Source organism: Scomber japonicus, chromosome 4, assembly GCF_027409825.1.
Source record: "Scomber japonicus isolate fScoJap1 chromosome 4, fScoJap1.pri, whole genome shotgun sequence".
Classification (NCBI taxonomy): domain Eukaryota; kingdom Metazoa; phylum Chordata; class Actinopteri; order Scombriformes; family Scombridae; genus Scomber; species Scomber japonicus.
Window position 1 is genome coordinate 8,667,687 of NC_070581.1, and position 20,498 is coordinate 8,688,184.

The 20,498-nt window shown below is 40.6% G+C and overlaps 1 protein-coding gene across 2 annotated transcripts in view; it reads right to left on the minus strand.

The window, feature by feature from the left end:
- The window catches only part of LOC128357858 (vitamin D3 receptor A), a 71,729-nt gene that overhangs the window by 16,823 nt on the left and 34,408 nt on the right, over positions 1–20,498 (minus strand). For both annotated transcript variants that reach the window (XM_053318253.1, XM_053318254.1), the window contains 2 exons: positions 5,282–5,429; positions 2,695–2,825 (listed from right to left, as the gene is read on the minus strand). In XM_053318253.1, the coding sequence (XP_053174228.1) occupies positions 2,695–2,825; positions 5,282–5,427 (277 nt within the window). In that variant the 5' untranslated portion in view covers positions 5,428–5,429. The remainder of the gene's footprint in view (positions 1–2,694; positions 2,826–5,281; positions 5,430–20,498) is intronic.

Here is a 20,498-nt window from a genome sequence, read left to right on the forward strand (position 1 = left end):
TTTTGCTCATCTTCTCTCAGTGAAGTACAGACACTCCAGCCTGTCATGTGGCTATTTCTTGGTTGTTTTCAGCCTGGACCCTGCCCTTCATCATCTCTGTTTCACACAAACACACACACACACACACACACACACACATACACACACACACACAGTCTATTTATGAATGAAATGTGGGCCAGGCCATTGTGTGTCTCTTTGAAGACAGGGAGCTATTGTTGAAAAGGATTTTAACCCCCCACCCCCCGCCCCCCGCCCCCCGCTTCCTTCCCTCTCTCTCTCTCTCTCTCTCTCTCATTCCCTTCTTGTCATCTAAAGCTTGTCATGGCTCTGTGGATGCAGTGCTCCTACTGCTGGGTGAGTTTGCAGAAAATTGACTTGCAATCCAGCTATAAGAGAAAAGTGGTACTTCCTCTATATTTTACAATGAAATAAGAGGCGTGCATGGCCGCTGATGTAATAACTACTGGATAATGTGATTTGTCCCCATACAAAAGAAAGTTCCCCCCTCGATGTTGGTTATTATGAACCAGTTGTGACAACGTGTCATTTTGCATTAACAAAGGGTGAGGTGATGTCTCATTCTCCCTTCAGAGGCCTTTCTACTTGTATTACACCCTGGTACTATATGCATAACCAACAGGATTAAGAGAAAGGGATTGTCAGATATCCATTCAAATATATTACACAATTTCAACTGAATGTTTTCAATGAACTCATCTAAACTGCAGTGCTAATAGAGCCATCTTCCAAGATAAAGGCAGGATTAAGCACACTGCCGATTATTTGCAGCATCTATTTGAACCCAAGCCTCAGTTTGCCATATGGTTCGACCTTCCCTATGCATATTCAACATTGTCTGTCTCCTTGTTGCAAATCAGATCAATTTACACCCTGACACTGATTCTATTGGCTGCAGTTCCTTCTGAATGTTGTTAAATATTTGATTAAATGCTATGCAAGCAGGAAACCAGTTTACTGTCAGCAGCAGCCAACTTGATGCTAATTTCTCCAGGCAGTTCCTACATCTAAACGTTATAGAGCTTTAGGTTAGTTAAATCCAGTTGTCAGAGTATGAGTGAGTTGTCTCATTATGGAAACATGCCTCCGTGCCTATTCCTTAAGAAGAAGGCAGGGCACAAAATTAGCAGCAGCCACCAGCTAAATGCTGATAAATATGTAAGTGGCTGGCTACTATAAGAACTGACTGTAGTATCTTGGGTGCTTCCATGTCTCCATCACCAGTAAATCAGCATTGGTGCGATTAGATGAATGCTGCTGAGGAATACACAGGGGTGCATATGCAATAGGGAGACATCAAATCTAATACCATGAATGAGAACTTATTGAGAATTTATGGAGCATTCTGTATTCACACAGATCACTGGAAAAAAGATCATGTAATCAATTATATATACACACACAATTGTAATAATGATGATGACAGCCTAATAAAAAGCATCAATTAAACAATAACAGTTCTATACAACTAGTAAAGTAACTTGCAATAGAATATTATTATCTGAATGTATTTACAATACAGTACTTAGATGAGACTCCAGAGACAATGAAGTGATATTTTGGGTTGAGTATTGCATCAATTTAAATACTGAATAACATTGGAAGCTTTTTTTTTTTTTTTACTTTGCTGTCCTAATTGGAAGCTGAAATGCCAGAAATATATAAAAAGAAGGGGGGAAAAAAGCCCTTAGGTGAGCCAGCCTCTATACGCTCATTAAATATGCTGCTATAACACCAGCTACAGATATGTTTCCATTTGTACTGTGGGCTGCTTTCCTCTCGTTGCCGTTGCCTTTGCCTTTGCATGTAAACACAAGAAGAGGTTGAAATTTTGCTTTACCTAAAATACCTTTTGAGTACAAAAACATAAGAATTAAAAGAGGTAGTTAACTGTACTAAATTCATTATTAGCTGTGCTTTTCAGGGCTTAACCATTTTCCTGAAGCAGCATCAGACGCAGCTGCTCTACATCGGCTGCATTAATATTAATATTACATCAAAGGGACATCGAGAGGAGGCAAACATTTTACATCCTGCATTAATATCATCCTCAGTGTCTACCTTTAGTCTCATCTGTGTCAGTTTTATAATATTCTTATCTTCTTAATGTCTTTGTGGAGGCCTCTAATATACACAAACGTTTAGCAACTAATTTTCATTTTAAAATAGATCAAGAATTTTTTTTTTTTATCGTGTTCATCATGTGATATGAGTTAGACAGTACTAGATTCATCTCAGGTACAGTCGCTTGCTTCAGAAAACTGTCCAAATGAAATTGCATTGAAAATAAATTAAATGATCTTATTAGCAGGGTTCAAGCTCATTCTGTTTGTCAGAACAGTGTTAAAGCACAGCTAGAAAATTCAGGATGTTTGCAGCTAAACTTATGTTACCATCTCAAACTATACTACAGTTAATTATATTATACACATGTGTTAATTGCCTTGGATGCAAGAACCCCATACAGACACAACACACATGCACACACACACACACACACACACACACACAAACAAAGCAAAACCAGGGTTATTTACTGTTTTTGCCTCATGATCCATAGAAATGAAATACAAATCACTGCTTAGGTTTTGCCACTCTGCATACATTTTCTCCGTGTTTGCTTGCTGGTGCATTGCTTTAGTACAATATCAGAGGTCAGAGAGGTTAACTCACACTCTTTCATCATGCCGATGTCAATGCAGCGTTTGAGACGACAGGCCTGGCAGTGACGCCGGTTGTCCTTGGTGATGGTGCAGCTTCCGTTAAATGGGCAGGTGAAGGAGGCTTTACGCTTCATACTGCGCCTGCAGGAGTGAAAAAATGAAGACTGTTTAAAAATCATTTTCTGTCTGAGGTGGTTAAAATATATTACAAGGACAGAAGGAGGTGGCTTTTCCTGTGTCTTTCCTGTGGCACATTAAAAGGGATGTTGACAAAAATTCAGATACAAGTATTTTTAACATCCAGATGCATTGTAACCACACATTTTATCCATTTCAATGTGAAGCAGTTGAGATGAAATGAATACACAATGTGATGTCTTTATTCTTCTCCCTTTAGCTGATGGGATAAAAATGTATTTCAATATTTCATCAGTGAATCCAATGGAGAAATCCTGTGAGAGTAAGCAAAAAAGGAATAGAAAAAACAGAAGTATTATGAACACCACTGAATAATGGATATTGTTCTGAAAACATTGCAAGCATCTTCATGTAGAGAACATACCGTTTTATAACCGTAACCCCAGTGTATACTAACGTCTCTAAAACAAGTAGTTAAAATCTCACAGTCTGATTGGTTGATGGCCTTGGTGTAATGATACTAGGGCTATAAAGTTTAATGTCTTAATTTCAACTAACACTCAATGGCTGCTGTTAAAATGTTGCCTGTAATCTGTAAGGAAGCAGGAACGACGTGGAGCTTCTCCAACCAGCGACTTTGATGCAAAAGCTTTCGGATGTGGATCTCCAAGCAAGGGAGATAGTGTCCATAAGCAGCAAGAGAGATAAAGCCTGTAAGCCAGACAGATAATGTCTGTAAGAAAGAGAGATAATGTCTGCAAGCAGAGTCTGAAAGTGACAAGAGAGACAATACCTGTACTCAAGAGAGATTATGTCCGAAAGCAAGAGAGACAATGTCCAAAAGCAAGGGAGATAATGTCCGTAAGCAGCAAGAGAGATAATGCCTGTAAGCATGAGAGATAATGTCCATAAGAAAGAGGGATAATGTCAGTAAGAAAGAGGGATAATGTCCTTATGAAAGAGGGATAATGTCCTTATGAAAGAGGGATAATGTCCTTATGAAAGAGGGATAATGTCCGAAAGCAAGACAGACAAATGTCCGTAAATAAGAGATAACGTCCGAAAGCAAAAGAGATAATGTCTGTAAGCAAGAGACACGATGTCCGAAAACAAGACAGACAATGTCCGAAAACAAGAGAGATAACATCCCAAAGCAAAAGAGATAATGTCCATAAGAAAAAGGGGAAATGTCCATAAGAAAGAGCTCTCTCCAGAACCACTGGGGACTGAAGCTTGCTGTCCGGAGAAGGTGGAGCAGCATCGTCGCCACACCAAGTGATCCATCTCCTGACAAAATAAATACATCTAACGTGATTGCAAACATATTGCAACATGACCCCTGTGATGTGGGACTGATTTGCCATAATGGTGCATAGAAACTACAGGCTTTTTTGTAAATGTCTCTCGTCATAAAGTTTGATTGTGTCTATTAGAACTTGACCGATACATTAGTCAGCTGATATTATCTGTATTGGTGAATATGTTGTCTGATATGTGCTGATTTTTTAACACAGTTAATTAGTTTTTATACAATATGTTTAATAGTTTATTGTTAAACTGTAAAATATCATACTATCATTATATCAGTTGAGGGATCATTGCAAAAAAAAGTGTGTTTATGTTTATATTATGTGTATGTAATATCATCAGCCAATATATCAGTATTGGAATTATTTTACTCCCTAATATCAGCATCGGCCCCAAAAATCCAGTGTGGGTCAGACCGAAGCGTCTATATCATTTCTATATTGTCCTGTTAGGTAACCATCTTATAATAGCAATACACTATTATGTCATAACTAGCCGAGGTATATTGTGATATCAGAGTGAAGGGGGTTGTCAGAAAAACAATTCCCCTGAGCCTTAATATACAACAGCCAGTCATGAGATATTGCTTATTGAACATGCATGCACACTCCACTGAATGTTAATTTGCTGTTAGGCAAGAGTAACATGTTAAACAGGGGCATAGCAGCCCATGTACTAAAACATTTGCATGTATTCATATTGGCAATATCAAACAAAAACATGTTTCTCATGAATACATCAATGTTTTAGGAAGTAAGAAAATAGTAGGTGACTATTTATTCATAAGTGCATTACAGTTTTAAATCTATGTGGAACCTAAAATGTAAAAAAACATAAGCCTCATTTTTCTAACCTAAATATACAAAACAACTGAACAAAAATGGACTATTTAGTAACTGAATGTAAATGAAGACAGTGGTGAAATGTGAAAAGTAATGAAAGGTTGGCAGAAAAATCACTGCTGAAGCACAGAATGCTCTAATTAAAGCATGTAGAACTGCATACTGAGAACACCTCTCTGCATGGAAAGCCTGCTAATTACACCTCATCTCCTCCTATTATCCCACCGCCTGACGCAGTAACACACAGACTCCAAAGATACACAGAGACAACTAAATAGTTGACATGAGTATGCACAGGCTGACACCGACCTGAAGAACCCCTTGCAGCCCTCGCAGGTCATGGCGTTGAAGTGGAAGCCGGTGGCCTTGTCGCCGCACACGCCACAGATCCGCGGGGCGTTGCGGTCGAACTCGTCCGGTCCGACCACCGACGTCGTCACCGTCATGGGCTCCATCACTGAAGAGACAAAGAAAGAAAGAAAAAGAAAGAGTGGAGATTAGAGCCACTTTCTGACACGGTGATGCCTGAAAAAATGATGCTGCTTGTCCCGAGTGAACGACATAAACACAAAAAAGATAAGTTTACTTTGTGCATCCATCATTTTCACCAGCTGCGAATGAAACTTAAAAAATCAGTTTGTTTCCTCTCGTCGTGTGTTGTGTGGAAGTGTCTGACTTTGTGCTTGTTGGGGAGGTGTGTGTTTTCCTCTTATACCAACAGGTGTTGGGCTATTAGCATATTTAGCAAAAGGCATTGACAGCCACACTCTCCATCTCGCAGCTATTGGCTGAGTGACTCAGCAGAGATGGGCGCACACACACACACACGCACACACACACACACACACACACACACACATCAGAATGCATACACATACACCGTTTTAAGAATCGTGAAAATACAGTGTTAATGGGAAAGAGAATTAATGGCAGAAAGAGGGCTGTTTGCCAGAGTCTAAGAAATGACGGATACATTTAATACTGCCAAGATGAAATATTCTCTACACCGCTCATTTTTCCACACTAACACACACACACACACACACACACACACACACACTCACACGGACCATCTGGCCGTCCCTTATGAAATAAACAGCAGTAGAGTAACACACACCGACAGGCCGACTGTGAGCAAACTAATCCATATTAATCTGTACAGAAAGTGCCTCTGTCTAAAGTCAAATTGAAGAGGTGAGAATACTTTAAGGAAGTCAAAACAGGAGAAGAGAGGAGAGGAGAGAAGAGAGGAGAGGAGAGAAGAGAGGAGAGGAGAGGAGATGACGGAGGATGAAAGGAAGACTGCAGCGAGCAGGCAGGTTTATGAGTGGATTCAGGTGTGACGCATGTGTAGAATATGTTATAGTAAGAGTCTCCAATCATATATCATATCTTAATGCATGTACTGATGTGAACTGACTGGACTGCATAAAACCCTGGAGGGACACACACAGAAAAATATGTTAATCAAGTAGTTTTAGTTGCCTAAAGTTGGTTTTTGATCATACTGACAAATGACATTTTTTTATTAAGGTATTTATTATGTCTTAAGATTTCATTTCTGGCTGGATAAAGCTCATTAAAGTTTCAAACGAATAACGATGGAGCATAAGATGAAGGAGGTTACAAAATTTGGAAGATTACTGTACATTAAAGATGACAATTGGTGTTTTTGCATATGTATAAAAAGGTGTTAAAAACTCTATTAATATGTCATTTCTGTTACACAACTGTTCAAGAAATTTAAAAAAAAACACGAGGGATAGTAAAGCTGATTGATTTGATGAAAGAAGTAGAAGCATCACTTAAATAATTAGTGATGGCTTTATTATTGCCTTCTAGTATAGGATGTGGTTTCTCATTTGGTTGAATGTATTTCTCATTAAGACAACAAGCAGGAAACAGTGAGCACAATGTAATCGTATATTAATGGTACTCGTGTGTTGTGGCTTACATGTCGAGCCAGTACTAACAACTGAAACATGCTGAGCAGAAATGTGTTTGGAAAGAAAAATGGAGAGGGAGAAATAAAGAGTTAAAAGAAAAGAGGAAACAAAGAAAAGATTGAAAATGTAGGAACTCCTCAGTGCTGTTATGCTTTTAGAGATCTGGGCCTGTAAGCAAACAACACTATGAAGATACTGTATGTGCAAGAGAGAGAGGAGGGGGGGGGGGGGGATAGTGAGGTCATGTGAGGGGAAGACGACCAATTGAGAACAAAGAGAGAGGGGAGGGGGTTCACGCGGTGAACTTAGGCACAGCGGAGAAAGCTGTCACGTGGCTGCGAAGTACGGCCGGTGGAGGGATTTGATGTGCGTGGAAGTAGGTCTCCGATAATGTCAAACCAGGACAGAGTGACGGGAGGAAACGGCCGCGGGAGGATGGTGGGGGTGGGGGGATGGGGGGGGGGGGGGGGGGGGGGGGGGGGTTGGGTGCTCGTGGTTTGGTAAGGAGAGGCAGGTGAGAGTGTTAAGTGAAAGATGGGAGACAAATATAGCTGGACTCCATTATCTCTCATTACATCTTGGCTTAAAGCTTCAGACACACGTACGCATGAGCCAGGAAGCATCAGTAGCGTTACCGAGTACACACACACACACACACACACACACACACACACACACACACACACACTTCAACGTGGGTGGAGTATCACCTTAATGCACACCATTTGTATGTGTGTGTGGGGAGCTCACATGTAAGCACGGGGTGGGGGTGGGGGGTGGGGGGTGTGGAGGTGGGGGATCCTCATTCATAAACATAGCAGTGATTTCAGGTTACAGTGTGTGTTGTGGGGGCAGGTGATGTGCATGTTGACAGGACACACAAAAACAAGACATGGACCATTATTCATAGGGTCATACACCAAAAAAAAAAAACAACAACAAACAACAATAAATAAAACAGGCTTTTGAATAATGAAAAAAATTGGAGAGGTTGTTGTCCAACTACGCGACAGACCTGCGTGCGACCGACAAGCTGCCGTTTCATTAGTGGTGCTGATTAACAGCGCTGCGATCAGTGCTCCGGGTCTGTAATTAACATGTCTGATAATATTTCTGTTTTAATCACTACTTTGTCACTTGTTTTCCCTCTTTATGTGTTTTCTCTCTCTCTCTCTCTCTCTCTGTTGTTTCTCATTTGTAACACTGCTTAATAATTAGCGCTTTTATTTATTCATAGTCCGCGTGATTAATTGGTCGCTGCCAGGCTGACGGGTTAATTTCATCTCTCTCCCTCTCTGCTTTTTTTTTTCTCTCTCCATCCCTCTCTACTGACTGCATTAGTTCCACTTTAAAAAGAGAAAAAAAAAAGCCATTAGTATCTTTTTCCTCACGCAGAATGAGTACGTGTGATTATAAGAGAGACAGAGGGTGTTCTGGTTCTAGTGACTGATTTCTTTTTTTAATATCATATTTTTATTAAAATTCCTGATTATGCAAGTGTAAACATGATGGTTGAGACAAGGAGGTTAGTTTATCCAAGTGATCCAATTTGTCTTAATCCAAGCTGTTGCGATTTATTTGTACTCGTTTATTCAGTTTTTAAGTTTTAAAGACGCTTGGGCAGCTCTTAATACGACATCTGTGCCAACAAAACAAATTGAATTGAACTGAACTGTAGAGACAGGAGAGGTAATGTTGTTGGACAAAACAGAGCTCAGCTGTGCATAATGGATTCTTCGTGGATCCATTTTCATAAAAATCAAGTGTGAGTATCGACACTGGAGACTGATTTATTCAGTGTGTTGCACGGCGAAGGTCAGATCATCTCTATCTGTAGAGGACACAGATATATTGTATGCACACAGGAGTGTGTGTACTAAGCAAAGAACTGGCAGCAATAACTAGAATAAATTACAATCACTGCTGCTTTATAGTAAACTTCATGGTTTATATTATAGTTGCATTATTGTGAAAATGTACCTATTACTTTACATCTGAGCTGTGTCATAATCTAGAGAGAACTACAGGTAATCCAAATGCCACATGTATAGCACAGTAAACTAAATATTATCTGTACTTTCTCAAATAATGATACCAATATGTGATATTGATATCATGACCTCAAACTTACCTTGTCATATCTGCCCTGTAGTATAGTAGAGAGTTGTTTATTGGTCATTATAAACACAGATACCAATATATCTGCAATAAGATTACATCAGATAATATATCACCAGGGCTTATTTATCTGACTAGCTTGAGCAGTATGTCATAGGGGTTAAAGGTACACAAAATCCACAATTAGGTATGAAGCTTGGTTTTAGGGTCAGGGTTCAGTACATGTAGAGAATAACATTTTGGTCCTTTATTTTGGAAATTGTAAACATCCAACGCTGGCTTATTGGCTTCAGTATTACTGAAACAGTTAAGCTGTGCTGCAGTTGAGAAGGAGGACACTTGTTGACAGCTGTTTATGATCTAACTGTATATAAAAGTAGTTGAAACTATCCACATCCAGCAGCTACAACAGTAACATGCTGCTCTACCAAACAGTTCCGGACGAATACACAAACTGTTGCTAGCATGTCCGTGAAGAGGGTTGACCAGCTGACTGCACAGTGTAGAAGTGGAACTGTGTTGTTTTTGTCGCATGAACCCAGCACTGTTTACCTTGTACCCCCCCCACCCCCCCCACCCCCCATTACAGCCTTGTGACTCCTATCACTCGCTGCACCTACAGTCCTCGCTGGCGTTGACCAAATAACAAAATTCAATGTCATGTCAATAATGTTGCACAACACTGACTTTTGCAAACTTTCAGAAGTTTTTGACCAGCTTTAACTGAATGCAATCAACAGGATGAATTTCCCATGTCGAATTTCTGGTGTCATGGCAACACCAGTCCTTGGCATCCTTACTTGTGTCTCATTTCTACAATTTTCTCTTTCACTGCTTTTTCTTTGCTGTTTGTTGCTCCCTTCCTTTTTCTCATCTCTCTCTATCCATCCTCTGCTGTAAACACACTCATCTGTGGTGTTTCAGAGAGCTTTGCAGAGTAGGCTACAAGACAAGTGACATCTAATGTCAACAGATGAAACATTTAGTGAGAGAGATAATCAGGTTGGATTACGGCGGTCGCTCTTGTCTGTTTTGGCTGATGCTGATGTTATTTTCCCCTCTCTGAAGCGGTGAGCGATGCAACTGAGTGCCATCTCATCAAGTTAAAATTCACAACACCCACTCACCCCCAACCCCATCCCCTCCCCATAGCATGTAAACAGGTCAGTGAAGGATATTTGGCATTCCTTCTTGAATCACTGAGAATAGTTTATTTTTCTGTTTCCACAAAAAATGACGCAAGTACTTAATTCATAAAATGTAACAAAATCTGTTTTTTTAAAGCAGGGGTTTCAAAGCAGCAAAGCAACGCTCTCCAGTATAATAACATCCACTGTAGGTCTCGCCAGTAATGGCTAATATAACACTGCATCTGGTACATCTGTAAAAGTTATTGAAGGGGTGCTTGTTGCCCACAGTAAAAACATGTTCTTAGTTATTTTGGGCTCTTTTTTAAAAATTGAGTAATGCGTCATACACTTGAAAAATTATATGAAAAACAAGCTCTGCACTTACACACTGTACATTAATGATTTTAACAGAGGATTTAGCTTGATTGTTGAACTATAGCTGCATAATTAATGGCAGTTAAAAGTATATGATTAGAGCTAATTGGATAAGTAACACCTTCAAAGTGCTAAATATATCTTAGAATCTGCTTTAGAATATTTTAAAGGCTTTAAAAAGGGAAAATAAACACCAAATCTGTTACATTAGTGCTTTACAACATATTTCAAAGATATAAAACTATTTTTTAGAATATCAGCTACTGTCCTAGCAGCTCTCTTACAACCAATAATGACTATATTGATATCCAATAAACACTTCTTTGGTAATCACTACACTGGAAACATAAAGGAAGCTCACCCGGTCCCTCCTTGAAAAGCTCCATGTATTTCTCTTGTTGTGCTTTCTTGTCTGCTTTACTTTTCTCTTTCGCTCCAGCCCCTCCTGTGCCCCTTGGAGGCCAGTCAAACTACTGTGCTGCGTTTGTCTTCATGCTTTCCTGCTATCATAAATCTGATGTTGCAGTTTGCAAAAACCTACGCAGCCTGAGAGCCGCTAAAACAACAAAGTCAGAGGAGGAGGAACATGCAGCGTGCTATGTATGTACTGTAAATACTGTAATGGAATATCTACCAGCCTGTCTGTGTGTGTGTCTGTGTGTGTGTGTGTGTGTGTGTGTGTGGCTTTTCGTTAAAAGTGGAGCACGAAGGTGGATTTTTCGATGTATAGATTCATCTGTGGCAGTACCTTTAAATACCATCATCATGATGATTGAGCATTTTGCCACTACAACACTGAGACCCAACTCTGATGATTAATAGAGATCTGCTGGCTCTTAACCAACAGTACGTGCTGTTTTCGCAAATCGGAGGAATGCTTTCTGGAAACAAGAGGGCCGACCGAACTGATTGTAGTGGATTTTTGTTGAGACGGAAAGAGCTGCAGTGGCCGAACAACAAATTGGATCAAATTACCACGGCTTGGGCCACAGTTCAGTGGATAAAAAGCTTTTTGACCATTTCTACTTTGTCTCAATAACTGCTCTAATAGAAGAAAATTGGCCATAATGTAGAAGGGAAGTTTGTCAAGAGAAAAATAAGCCCCGGGTTCCCTTTTTTATAATACATTGTCTATATTGGCCCATATAGGAAAATGTAAATCATTGATTTAGTATTGAACTGTACTACATTAATGTTTTCTGGAGGTTGGTGAAGTCCCACATTTAACTAAAACACCACTTGTATCCTTGGAGAGTCATTTGAAACACTCACCTAAATATCCCGTATCATAAAATAGCACTAAAGGAATGTTTGGGGCGTCCTTGTTTGCCTTGTCTTTTCCTCACATGTTTACAGAGTGGCCTCGTGCTTGCTGAAGTGGTTTGAACTTGGCGACAGGGCTAGCCTAGAGGTCAGAGAGAGATTGTCTCTAAAATTGAAGACCCTGAGTGCCCGCCGGCCTTATCAGCGAGCATGTGCAATGCCGCAAAGTGTCTCATGCTGCCAAGCTACAGGGCTGCTGCTGCTGCTGCTGCTCCGTGGATGACCCTGACCTCTGACCTCCCGGTGGAGCTGGCGAGAGAAAAGACAGCTTTTCCCCAGCAGGGCTCAAATGAGTATCACACCATTGTTTGAAAGAAAAAGGCTCCTAATTTTGCTTTTTTGGGACATTTGCTGAGAAGATGCAAAAACAACATGCTGTAGGTAGTCCTTTCTGAGCTTTGTTTTGTGAAATTCAACCACTGTAGCTGCAGTATGAATCAGATGAATGTCCTCACTCCTGGAATATTGAATTACAATGTAAGCCGATTTAAAATTAGTAGGCAATTTATATGTTTGACAACTAAAAGCCTGTTTGAACGGACTTGATTGTACTGTAGAAGGATTATCTCTGCTGGACAAGCCTCCTCATCCTCCTTTCTATCTTTGTTACTACAGTTAATAAGTCGAGTCAACACAACATTTCTCGCTCTCCGGTTCCACTCTCTTCCAGGCTCAGCAGTAATCTGGTACTGCTCGGGTCCTGTGTGAGGCTCAGTATAGGAGGGTACCACAGGAAATGGAATCTGTTGCGTACAGAGGGGTTCGCTCTATAGGCGGCACAACAGGGAGCATGGCCTACTTTTACCACCAGCTGCCTCACAGTGGGCCTCACTAACAGCTAAGCACCACACACACACACACACACACACACACACACACACACATCCCAGTCCTGTACAATACAACAAAGCAACGGCCCCAACCGGAGCTTAACATGTGTTCTCACACACACACACACACACACACACACACACACACACAGTATCCCACCATTCAAAAAAAAAAAGAAAAGCCAACGGCAGCTTCTTATGTTTCCTCTGATCAGACTTTCACACGTGTCATCTTCTGCTTTGACTTCTTCATTCACTTGTTCCAAATCATAGTAGACAGGTAAAAGTTGTTTTGAGGATGGATTTTCTCTTTTAAAAACCGCTGTGGGTTCGTCCTCAGGTATTTGAGTCCTGTTCGGCCGCATAAATCCTGGACATCAAAGGTAAGGTAAGAAATCACTGAGGACTAGTAGCATGTGAACCCCAACAACCTACTCTGGGTCCAAACCTCAACGTGGGATGCAAACATCAAAGCCAGAGGTTTTTGGGTGATTTTTTTTCCCCGGCTCAGTTTGTACCCAACAGTGGGTTATGGGAGAGATTAAAGCGGGTCCACAGGTATGCTCCGAAAGCCATGCTAAATCCCTCTAATCTCAGGTAGGCTCAACAAAATACTCTAATTTGGTTTTAGTGCAGTGGAAAGGTCACTTGCAGCATGTTGTAAACAATATGAAAATGAGAGATGTTTAAAACACAAGGGCGTGAGTGAGTGCATATAGCATTTTCTTTTTTTTCTTCACTGGTGGAAAAAAAGTGCTGGCTCTGTGCTTTAGTGCTGTGAGGAAAAAAATGGCAACTTAACGCTACGTTAACAGACGCAGCTAGCGACGAGCTGACTCATAAAAGCACATCACTCACCAGCAACATTCAGTGTCCGGCCAATCTGCTCCCACAAATGGGCTTTTCTGTCCTTGTTATGATAGTTCCTGTCTGACATGTAAAGCACAGGAGAGACCGACACGGACAGAACAAGTTTCTCCTCCATGTTCTCGTTTGCAATGGTAAACGGTCCTGTGACATCTCATGTGTGATTGGTTGGAGTAGTTACACAAAAAAGTAGGAGGGCTCGGAAAAAAAAAAAAAAAAAAAAAAAAGCTACTGGGTTGTAACATACTGGAGCAATATGGACACGAGCGCTGAGGAAAAGCAACAAGTAAAAATGTAAGGAATGTAAGGAAGACATATACGCTAAAGAGTGAAACATGAGATTAAGTGAGAAAGTTATACACACCCACAACGTAGTTTAGTAGTGTATGAAGACAGACACATAGCTGTAATCTAGTAAATTGTCATCTGTGAGGCAGTGAAACAAGACTTCCATGAATGTCGGTATCAATAGGCCACACTGTGCTTCATTCAGTACAGTGTGATATAATACACGGAGGAGGGTCATAAGGCGTCCAACATGAACAAGAGAGAAGGGAACGTTCCGATTTTTTTATCCAACCAGACCAGATGCCTGCACAATCGAACAAATGAGCCCGGGGCCATTAATAAAAAGGAAGAGGGGGGTCCTGAGTTCATTTACAGTGTGGTGGGATTTGTGGGAGTCTTTGTGCATGCGTTATGTCTCTCTCTCTGTGTGTGTGTGTGTGTTTGTGTGGCGTATCATAGGCTACTTTTGGGGACAAATTTCAGACTTGGGACGAGTTAATTGGGGACGGCTTGTCCAGTTCGGGACAAAAGCCGTGTCCCCAATTGGTGAAACACTGATTTTTGGGTCAGTGATTGAGGTTAAGGTTAGGGTAAGGCAAGTAAATGAATGTAAGTCTATGTAATGTTTGTGTCTGTGTGTGTGTGTGTGTGTGTGAGAAAGACACTAATGGGTTGTCCCATTTGGCTACAGAAGCATGCTACACAGATGGGACTGCTGTGATTGGTGGGTATGCGGCACACACACACACACACACACACACACACACACACACACACTATAATTCTTAACAATCCCAAATGTATTGTACCATATCAAACAAACATGCACTATCTTCATGCAATCCATCCCTGGGAATCAGACTACAGCGAGATCTTTGTCAAAGTCAACACAAAATACTTCAAATCAAAAAGATGGTTTTATGTTTTGATTCTAAACAACATGACTACAGAAATATATCTCTTAAATTCTGTAGAGAGTCATATCCTGACTTGTAGACGCATGTTTGTGATTACAGCTTTCAGACTCTGACTCATAAAATATCCAGATGGTTGAAACATTTGCTGTATATTCAGTCAATGCTAATTTTAAATCATTTCCTCAATTTATCGTCTACTTCTGAACGTTTTCATTTATTATTTTAGCTGTGGCAACAAAGTCATAGCTTTGCTGAACCAGCTGCTCTTATCAACACACTAACTATGTAATTGTGATATTAAGTAATGCTTTAGAAGGATGTCATTATGAAATAATCAATTCTATTTTAAAAATGGCCCTTCTCTTGTTTTGTCCAGACCAACAGTCTGCTACCATAGTACATTTAGTTCACTATCACAGGACTAAACACTGTGATTGAGAAGCTGAAGCAAGAGAACTTTTTTTTGTGCTATATGAAAAATGACTCCAAATTATTGATCAATTACCAATATAGTAGCAGCTTTAACTTACATACTGTAATATTAAGAACATATCTCCATGATAAGAGGTGAGAGAGTATGCACACCTGCTGAAAACACAGATATGGATAAAAGTGATGTTATAGCAGGCCTCTGCTGGGCCCAAGCATAGGGGTCACCAAAAAAACAAAAATAGAAAGAATTTTAACATGTTTTCTAAACTGTGGCATACATCCTTTAAATAACAGCCCAGTATAGTAGCATAAGATATTAAGAGGAGCGGCTGCTACACTGTACTGCCACTTTGAGTTTGTAATTTTAGAGTCTGTTGCTTAATACTTAAACTGACCCAAATTGATGAACATGGACGCTGATACATGAATATGAACTCAATTTTGCGCACTGTCAGGAAACACACTTTCAATCAATTAAATCACTCAAAATTCATCTTTTAAAATCACTTATCCATATATTATTAACACCCTGACTATTCTCTAATGCACATATAACATTAAGCCCCTCAGCAGTTCATTGGTTATAAATACAGGCTCTACTTGAAGGTGCTGACCCTTCATTTTTTCCTCAAACATACAACCACATTCATCACATACACACACACACACACACACACACACACACACACACACACAGCAAAACCAGAGCAGGTTTTTATCTCCTTCACACGCCCACTCACCAGCAGGAAAAGTGCTGAAGATGCTGCCAATTGTGTGTGTGGTGTGTCAATGTAAGTTAGTGGGAGGGGGGTTGTTTTATATAGGTACCGCAATGATAGAGCCTGAGGGAAGCTCAGCTGGGATAAATACAGGTGGACACAATGGGTAAAGACTCTCTTCTCTTTCTGTTAATGGTACAAGCTCAGTCACACACACACACCTCTGCCTTTTACATAAAACACGCACACGCAGGTTTTAAAATGAGAATGAGAACAGTCTGTACAAATTGATAATATGTTAATGAAATGAAATGGGGCACCCGCATATACACAGGCCTTGTGGGTGTACAGTGTGGGTATACAGTGAGCGCTTGCAGAACGTGGGAACGAGCCCATCAAAATATAATGTACCTCACTTATCAGACTCAAAGTACCAAGAGAAATAGTTTGTGGTCACAGGGAAAGAACTGGGGCATTTCATTGAGGCTTCAGGTGTGAGACAAGCTCTTTCCTTTCCCATCACTTCAACCCGCTCTGACGGCATCTGTCTACTCAGCCTGTTTACTGTAACATCTGAATGTGTCCAGCATACACACACACACACACACAAAGATATCAACATCAGGTATTCCCTGGACTGATTATGAAGAGGAATGCTGAGGTTAGACCAATTCGCTTCTTGGCATCGTCGAAAAATTACGCTAATGATATAAGTGTGTAACTTTGTTCTTAAGGTGTAAATTCTCTGTGTTTAGTCACTGAAACCAAAACCGCAAGTCACTTTAATCCTTTCTGTCGTGAGGTAATCAGCCCTAAATTTTTTCTTTTTTTTTTTTTATGTTATTCACAAGTGATTACATGAACCGCAATTGAAGCGTGGCGTCTGATTAGATTGAAATTCCATCTATTCGAGACGATATTCAAATGTGTTTTGACCCGGGCCTGGCCCCTCCTTCTGTGCCCCCCCCCACCTCCCTCTCCCTGCCGCCAATCCACAACAGCAGCTTTGAACTTTAGACCTTGTTTTCTAGGCAGAGGATGAAAACGAACAGGCCGTCGGGCTGTTGGCAGACTGACAGGGAGACGGGGAGGGAGGAGCGAGAGGGAGAGACAGAGAGTAGCTTGTAAAGAAAGGAATGAAGTAATGAAAAAAAAATTAAGGCGGGAAGGAAGGAATGAAAGGAGAGGGAGAGAGGGAGAGAGGGAGAGAGAGAGAGAGAGAGAGAGAGAGAGAGAGAGAGAGAGAGAGAGAGAGAGAGAGAGAGAGAGAGAGAGAGGAGAGAGAGAGAGAGAGAGAGAGAGAGAGAAAAAAAAACGGGGAGAAGGATTTTAAAAAAAAAAGAGTGAAGGAGGAAAGAAAAGAAGGCAGACTGGGGAGAGAAAGAGAGAAAGAAAAAAAAGGCAGGTGAAGAAAAGAAAAAAAGCACAAGGAATCTAAGTGGAAAGGAACAAGATTGAAGAAAATATTAAAAGAGGAAAGAAAGCGCGAAAGAGAATAAACTTTCCATTACACATTACATGAGCTTCCCTCAAGTGCCACCCTCAGGCAAGAGTGTCAGCTTTTTGCACACAGCGTACCATCGTTTTTGCAAGTGTGTGTGTGTGTGTGTGTGTGTGTGTGTGTGTGTGTGTGTGTGTGTGTGTGTGTGTGTGTGTGATTGTCAGGAAACTGTCTTCATAGTTTACAGCTGCTCCTCGGTGATAGATTTGTACGGTAGAAAGTCTCTCTCTCTCTCTCTCTCCCTCTCTTTCCCCCCTCTGGAGGGTGTCACGTGCTCTGTTCCCGGCATCTTAATTGTGACGGCTTATACGGAGAACTGAAGCTGTAATAAGCAGAGTACAAAGTATAGACACTGGAAGATGGACGACATATTTCTAGGACGTTTTGTTGTGTCTTTGTAGTATTAAAAAAGGAACGTAGAGGGATGTGTTCCTGGCACAAATCCAATCACACATCTAGTAGTATAGTACAGAGATCAACTGTTTACATTCTATGTAGTGGAGTTCATACTTCCCTTATGTTAACACTCTCTTTAATTATGCTTTATGTAACAGCCTGAGGAGCTTTTTTTTTTTTTTGCTTCAGTGAAACAGCAACAATTCTCTCTGTTTTCACACACACACACAGTCAATCAATACATTGTCGTTGATTGCTGACCTAGAATATGTGTGCAAGGTCAACAGGACACCAGCTGATTGAGTGGACGTCATGTCGCGCGAGGTCGAAGCGGGTCGAGGAAGAAGCGATCCGGATGCGAACAGGCTGATAATGATGAGAGCCTGGAGTCTGAAGCTAGGTTTTCTGCTTTCTGTATTTACCGTTGAATTGAAGACTGGAATAAACACATGCAATAAAAATGCCATCTTCTGTTTACAAGTGGAAGTCCGACTGTTTTTATTATCTAAGGGTAATTTTGATATGTAACCCCTTATGTCACAATGCCAGCTTGCCACACACCCCAAAATAATACGCTGAATGTTCACCGTTTTACTTTTAAACCACACAGAGAGGAGCCGTCATCCTGCTGTCGACTGACTCTTAAATGATGATACACCACTTAAAAATTGCCTGATTGTCCTGTATAAGACCATTATGTCTCTCAGATTCTACCATAGAAAGAATGTCTGTCTCTCCACCCTCCCTGAGAGGTGAAGCCACATAAAACAAACAGATAAATGCAGGCCAGATTTCTGATGACGTCAAATGTGATCTGGTGGACAGCAGACGGCTACACGCATGGAGCGCGGCGGTCATTTTCATGTATGATTTCACGAGCCTCGAAAAAAACAAAAACTCCACATTCAATTAGTTAATTTTCCAGCTGTTTCCAGTTAATTACATAACAAAACGACATCAAATATGACCTTCTCCTACCTAACAAAACGAAGAAGAAAAAAAAGAAAAAGCCCACCCACTAACTTCATCTGAGAAACATTTCCATCACGTAAAAACGTCGCTCAAGTGCGCACTCAAAACTGACTCATGATTCAAACTCCCGAGATTATTTTAATTACATTAAGATAAACTATTAGTTATTTTTCTCCCGAGGATTTGTACAAGCCTTCGTTTCTTCTGTTTCTTGCTCCGGCTTATAAACAACCCCCGAAAGGAAAAGGCGAGGGTCGTGGCGGTATATTCGGGGCGAGAGGAGAAGCTGTCTGAGCATTCATCCAGTGAAGCTGTCAGGACAGAGAGTTTCTGTGTGGTCCAAGTGTGCGCGTGTGTGTGTGTGTGTGAGTGTGTGTTACAACAGCAGCCTGCAACGAGCGGGCCCGGCGAAAGCAGCTGGATGTGTGTATTCGTCTTTTCATGGAGCGACAACTGAATACCAAACCACCTAGAGTAATGAAATTCCTATAACGACACTCTTATTACTCTAATTGCGCTCCGGGGATAATCAGGAGGAGGAAAAATAGAAAAGAAGCTTTTCTATTTTCACAGCTATAATCTTGCAGTCATTTACGGATAAACGCACTAAAAACTGCGAAGAAAAATGCTTTCTATTACCATTTGATGTAGGCCTGATGAAACATTAGGCAACAGCCGCATAATGTAACACTGCCAAACACGCCACAATAAAACAAAACAATGTTCAATCACTTTCATCGTTCACATTCTGTGTTACTACAGCTCAGGTTCTACTCCATACATTGGCTTGTATTCATACAGCCAAAAAGGATTCATTTCCAAGTATTGTTTTGCATTGCTTTTCTTAGGGTCTGGCAATTTATCATCATTTTCTGCTACAAGCTACCATTAGCTTGATTTTTTTTAAACGCTACCTTCCGAGGAAGCATTTGATTCTTTTATTATTTAAAATAACAGTTATCGATGTTGACCTTTTAGCTGGAACATTATTTATTGCTTGTGTTTCCATTGCTGTTTACAGAATGGCAAAGTCCAAAACCAGTAATGATTTCAGAAAAAAAAAAAAAAAAAAAAAAAAAGGTCAGTCTCCTACCCACCATGTCTTGGACCTGCAGACTGAGTGACGCCCTAGTCCTGGCCAACGCAGCCAATATGATGTAGGCCACGGACCTCATTGGCTGGATCCGATTGCTTTTTTCCTGCTGAAACCCCTCTCGGCTCTGTCATGGCTATGAAGAGTATGAATACTGTTTACAGAGATAATGTTACCTTCTTGAAACCTTTTTGTATGCCACTATGCATCTTCTTAGATCGGTACATATTAGGTAAAAAGTGTACAACTAAAGAATGCTATTAATTTATCATCGACTCCATAAAAAAACATCCTTAAAAACTACTAAATATTGCACCATCACTCAAAGTTAGCAGCTTAAAGTCAACACTTTAAATAACATGAAATGGAAAGTGTCACAGTAAATATGTAGTTGTGATTGATACTTCCAACATGAGGTGAAAAACTGAAGTAAATAAGTTGTTTGTTTCAGTTGTGCTCCTGTTTGCTTTTGCTTAATGATGTCTGCTTCCCCGACACCGGCATGCCGATTTAATTGCAATCATAACAGACGACGGTCCTATTAAAGTGCTCAAAATTCCTTTGCTGGCACATCCCATCATGAGTCACACATGACTCGTGAAGCACAGGTTTATTACTC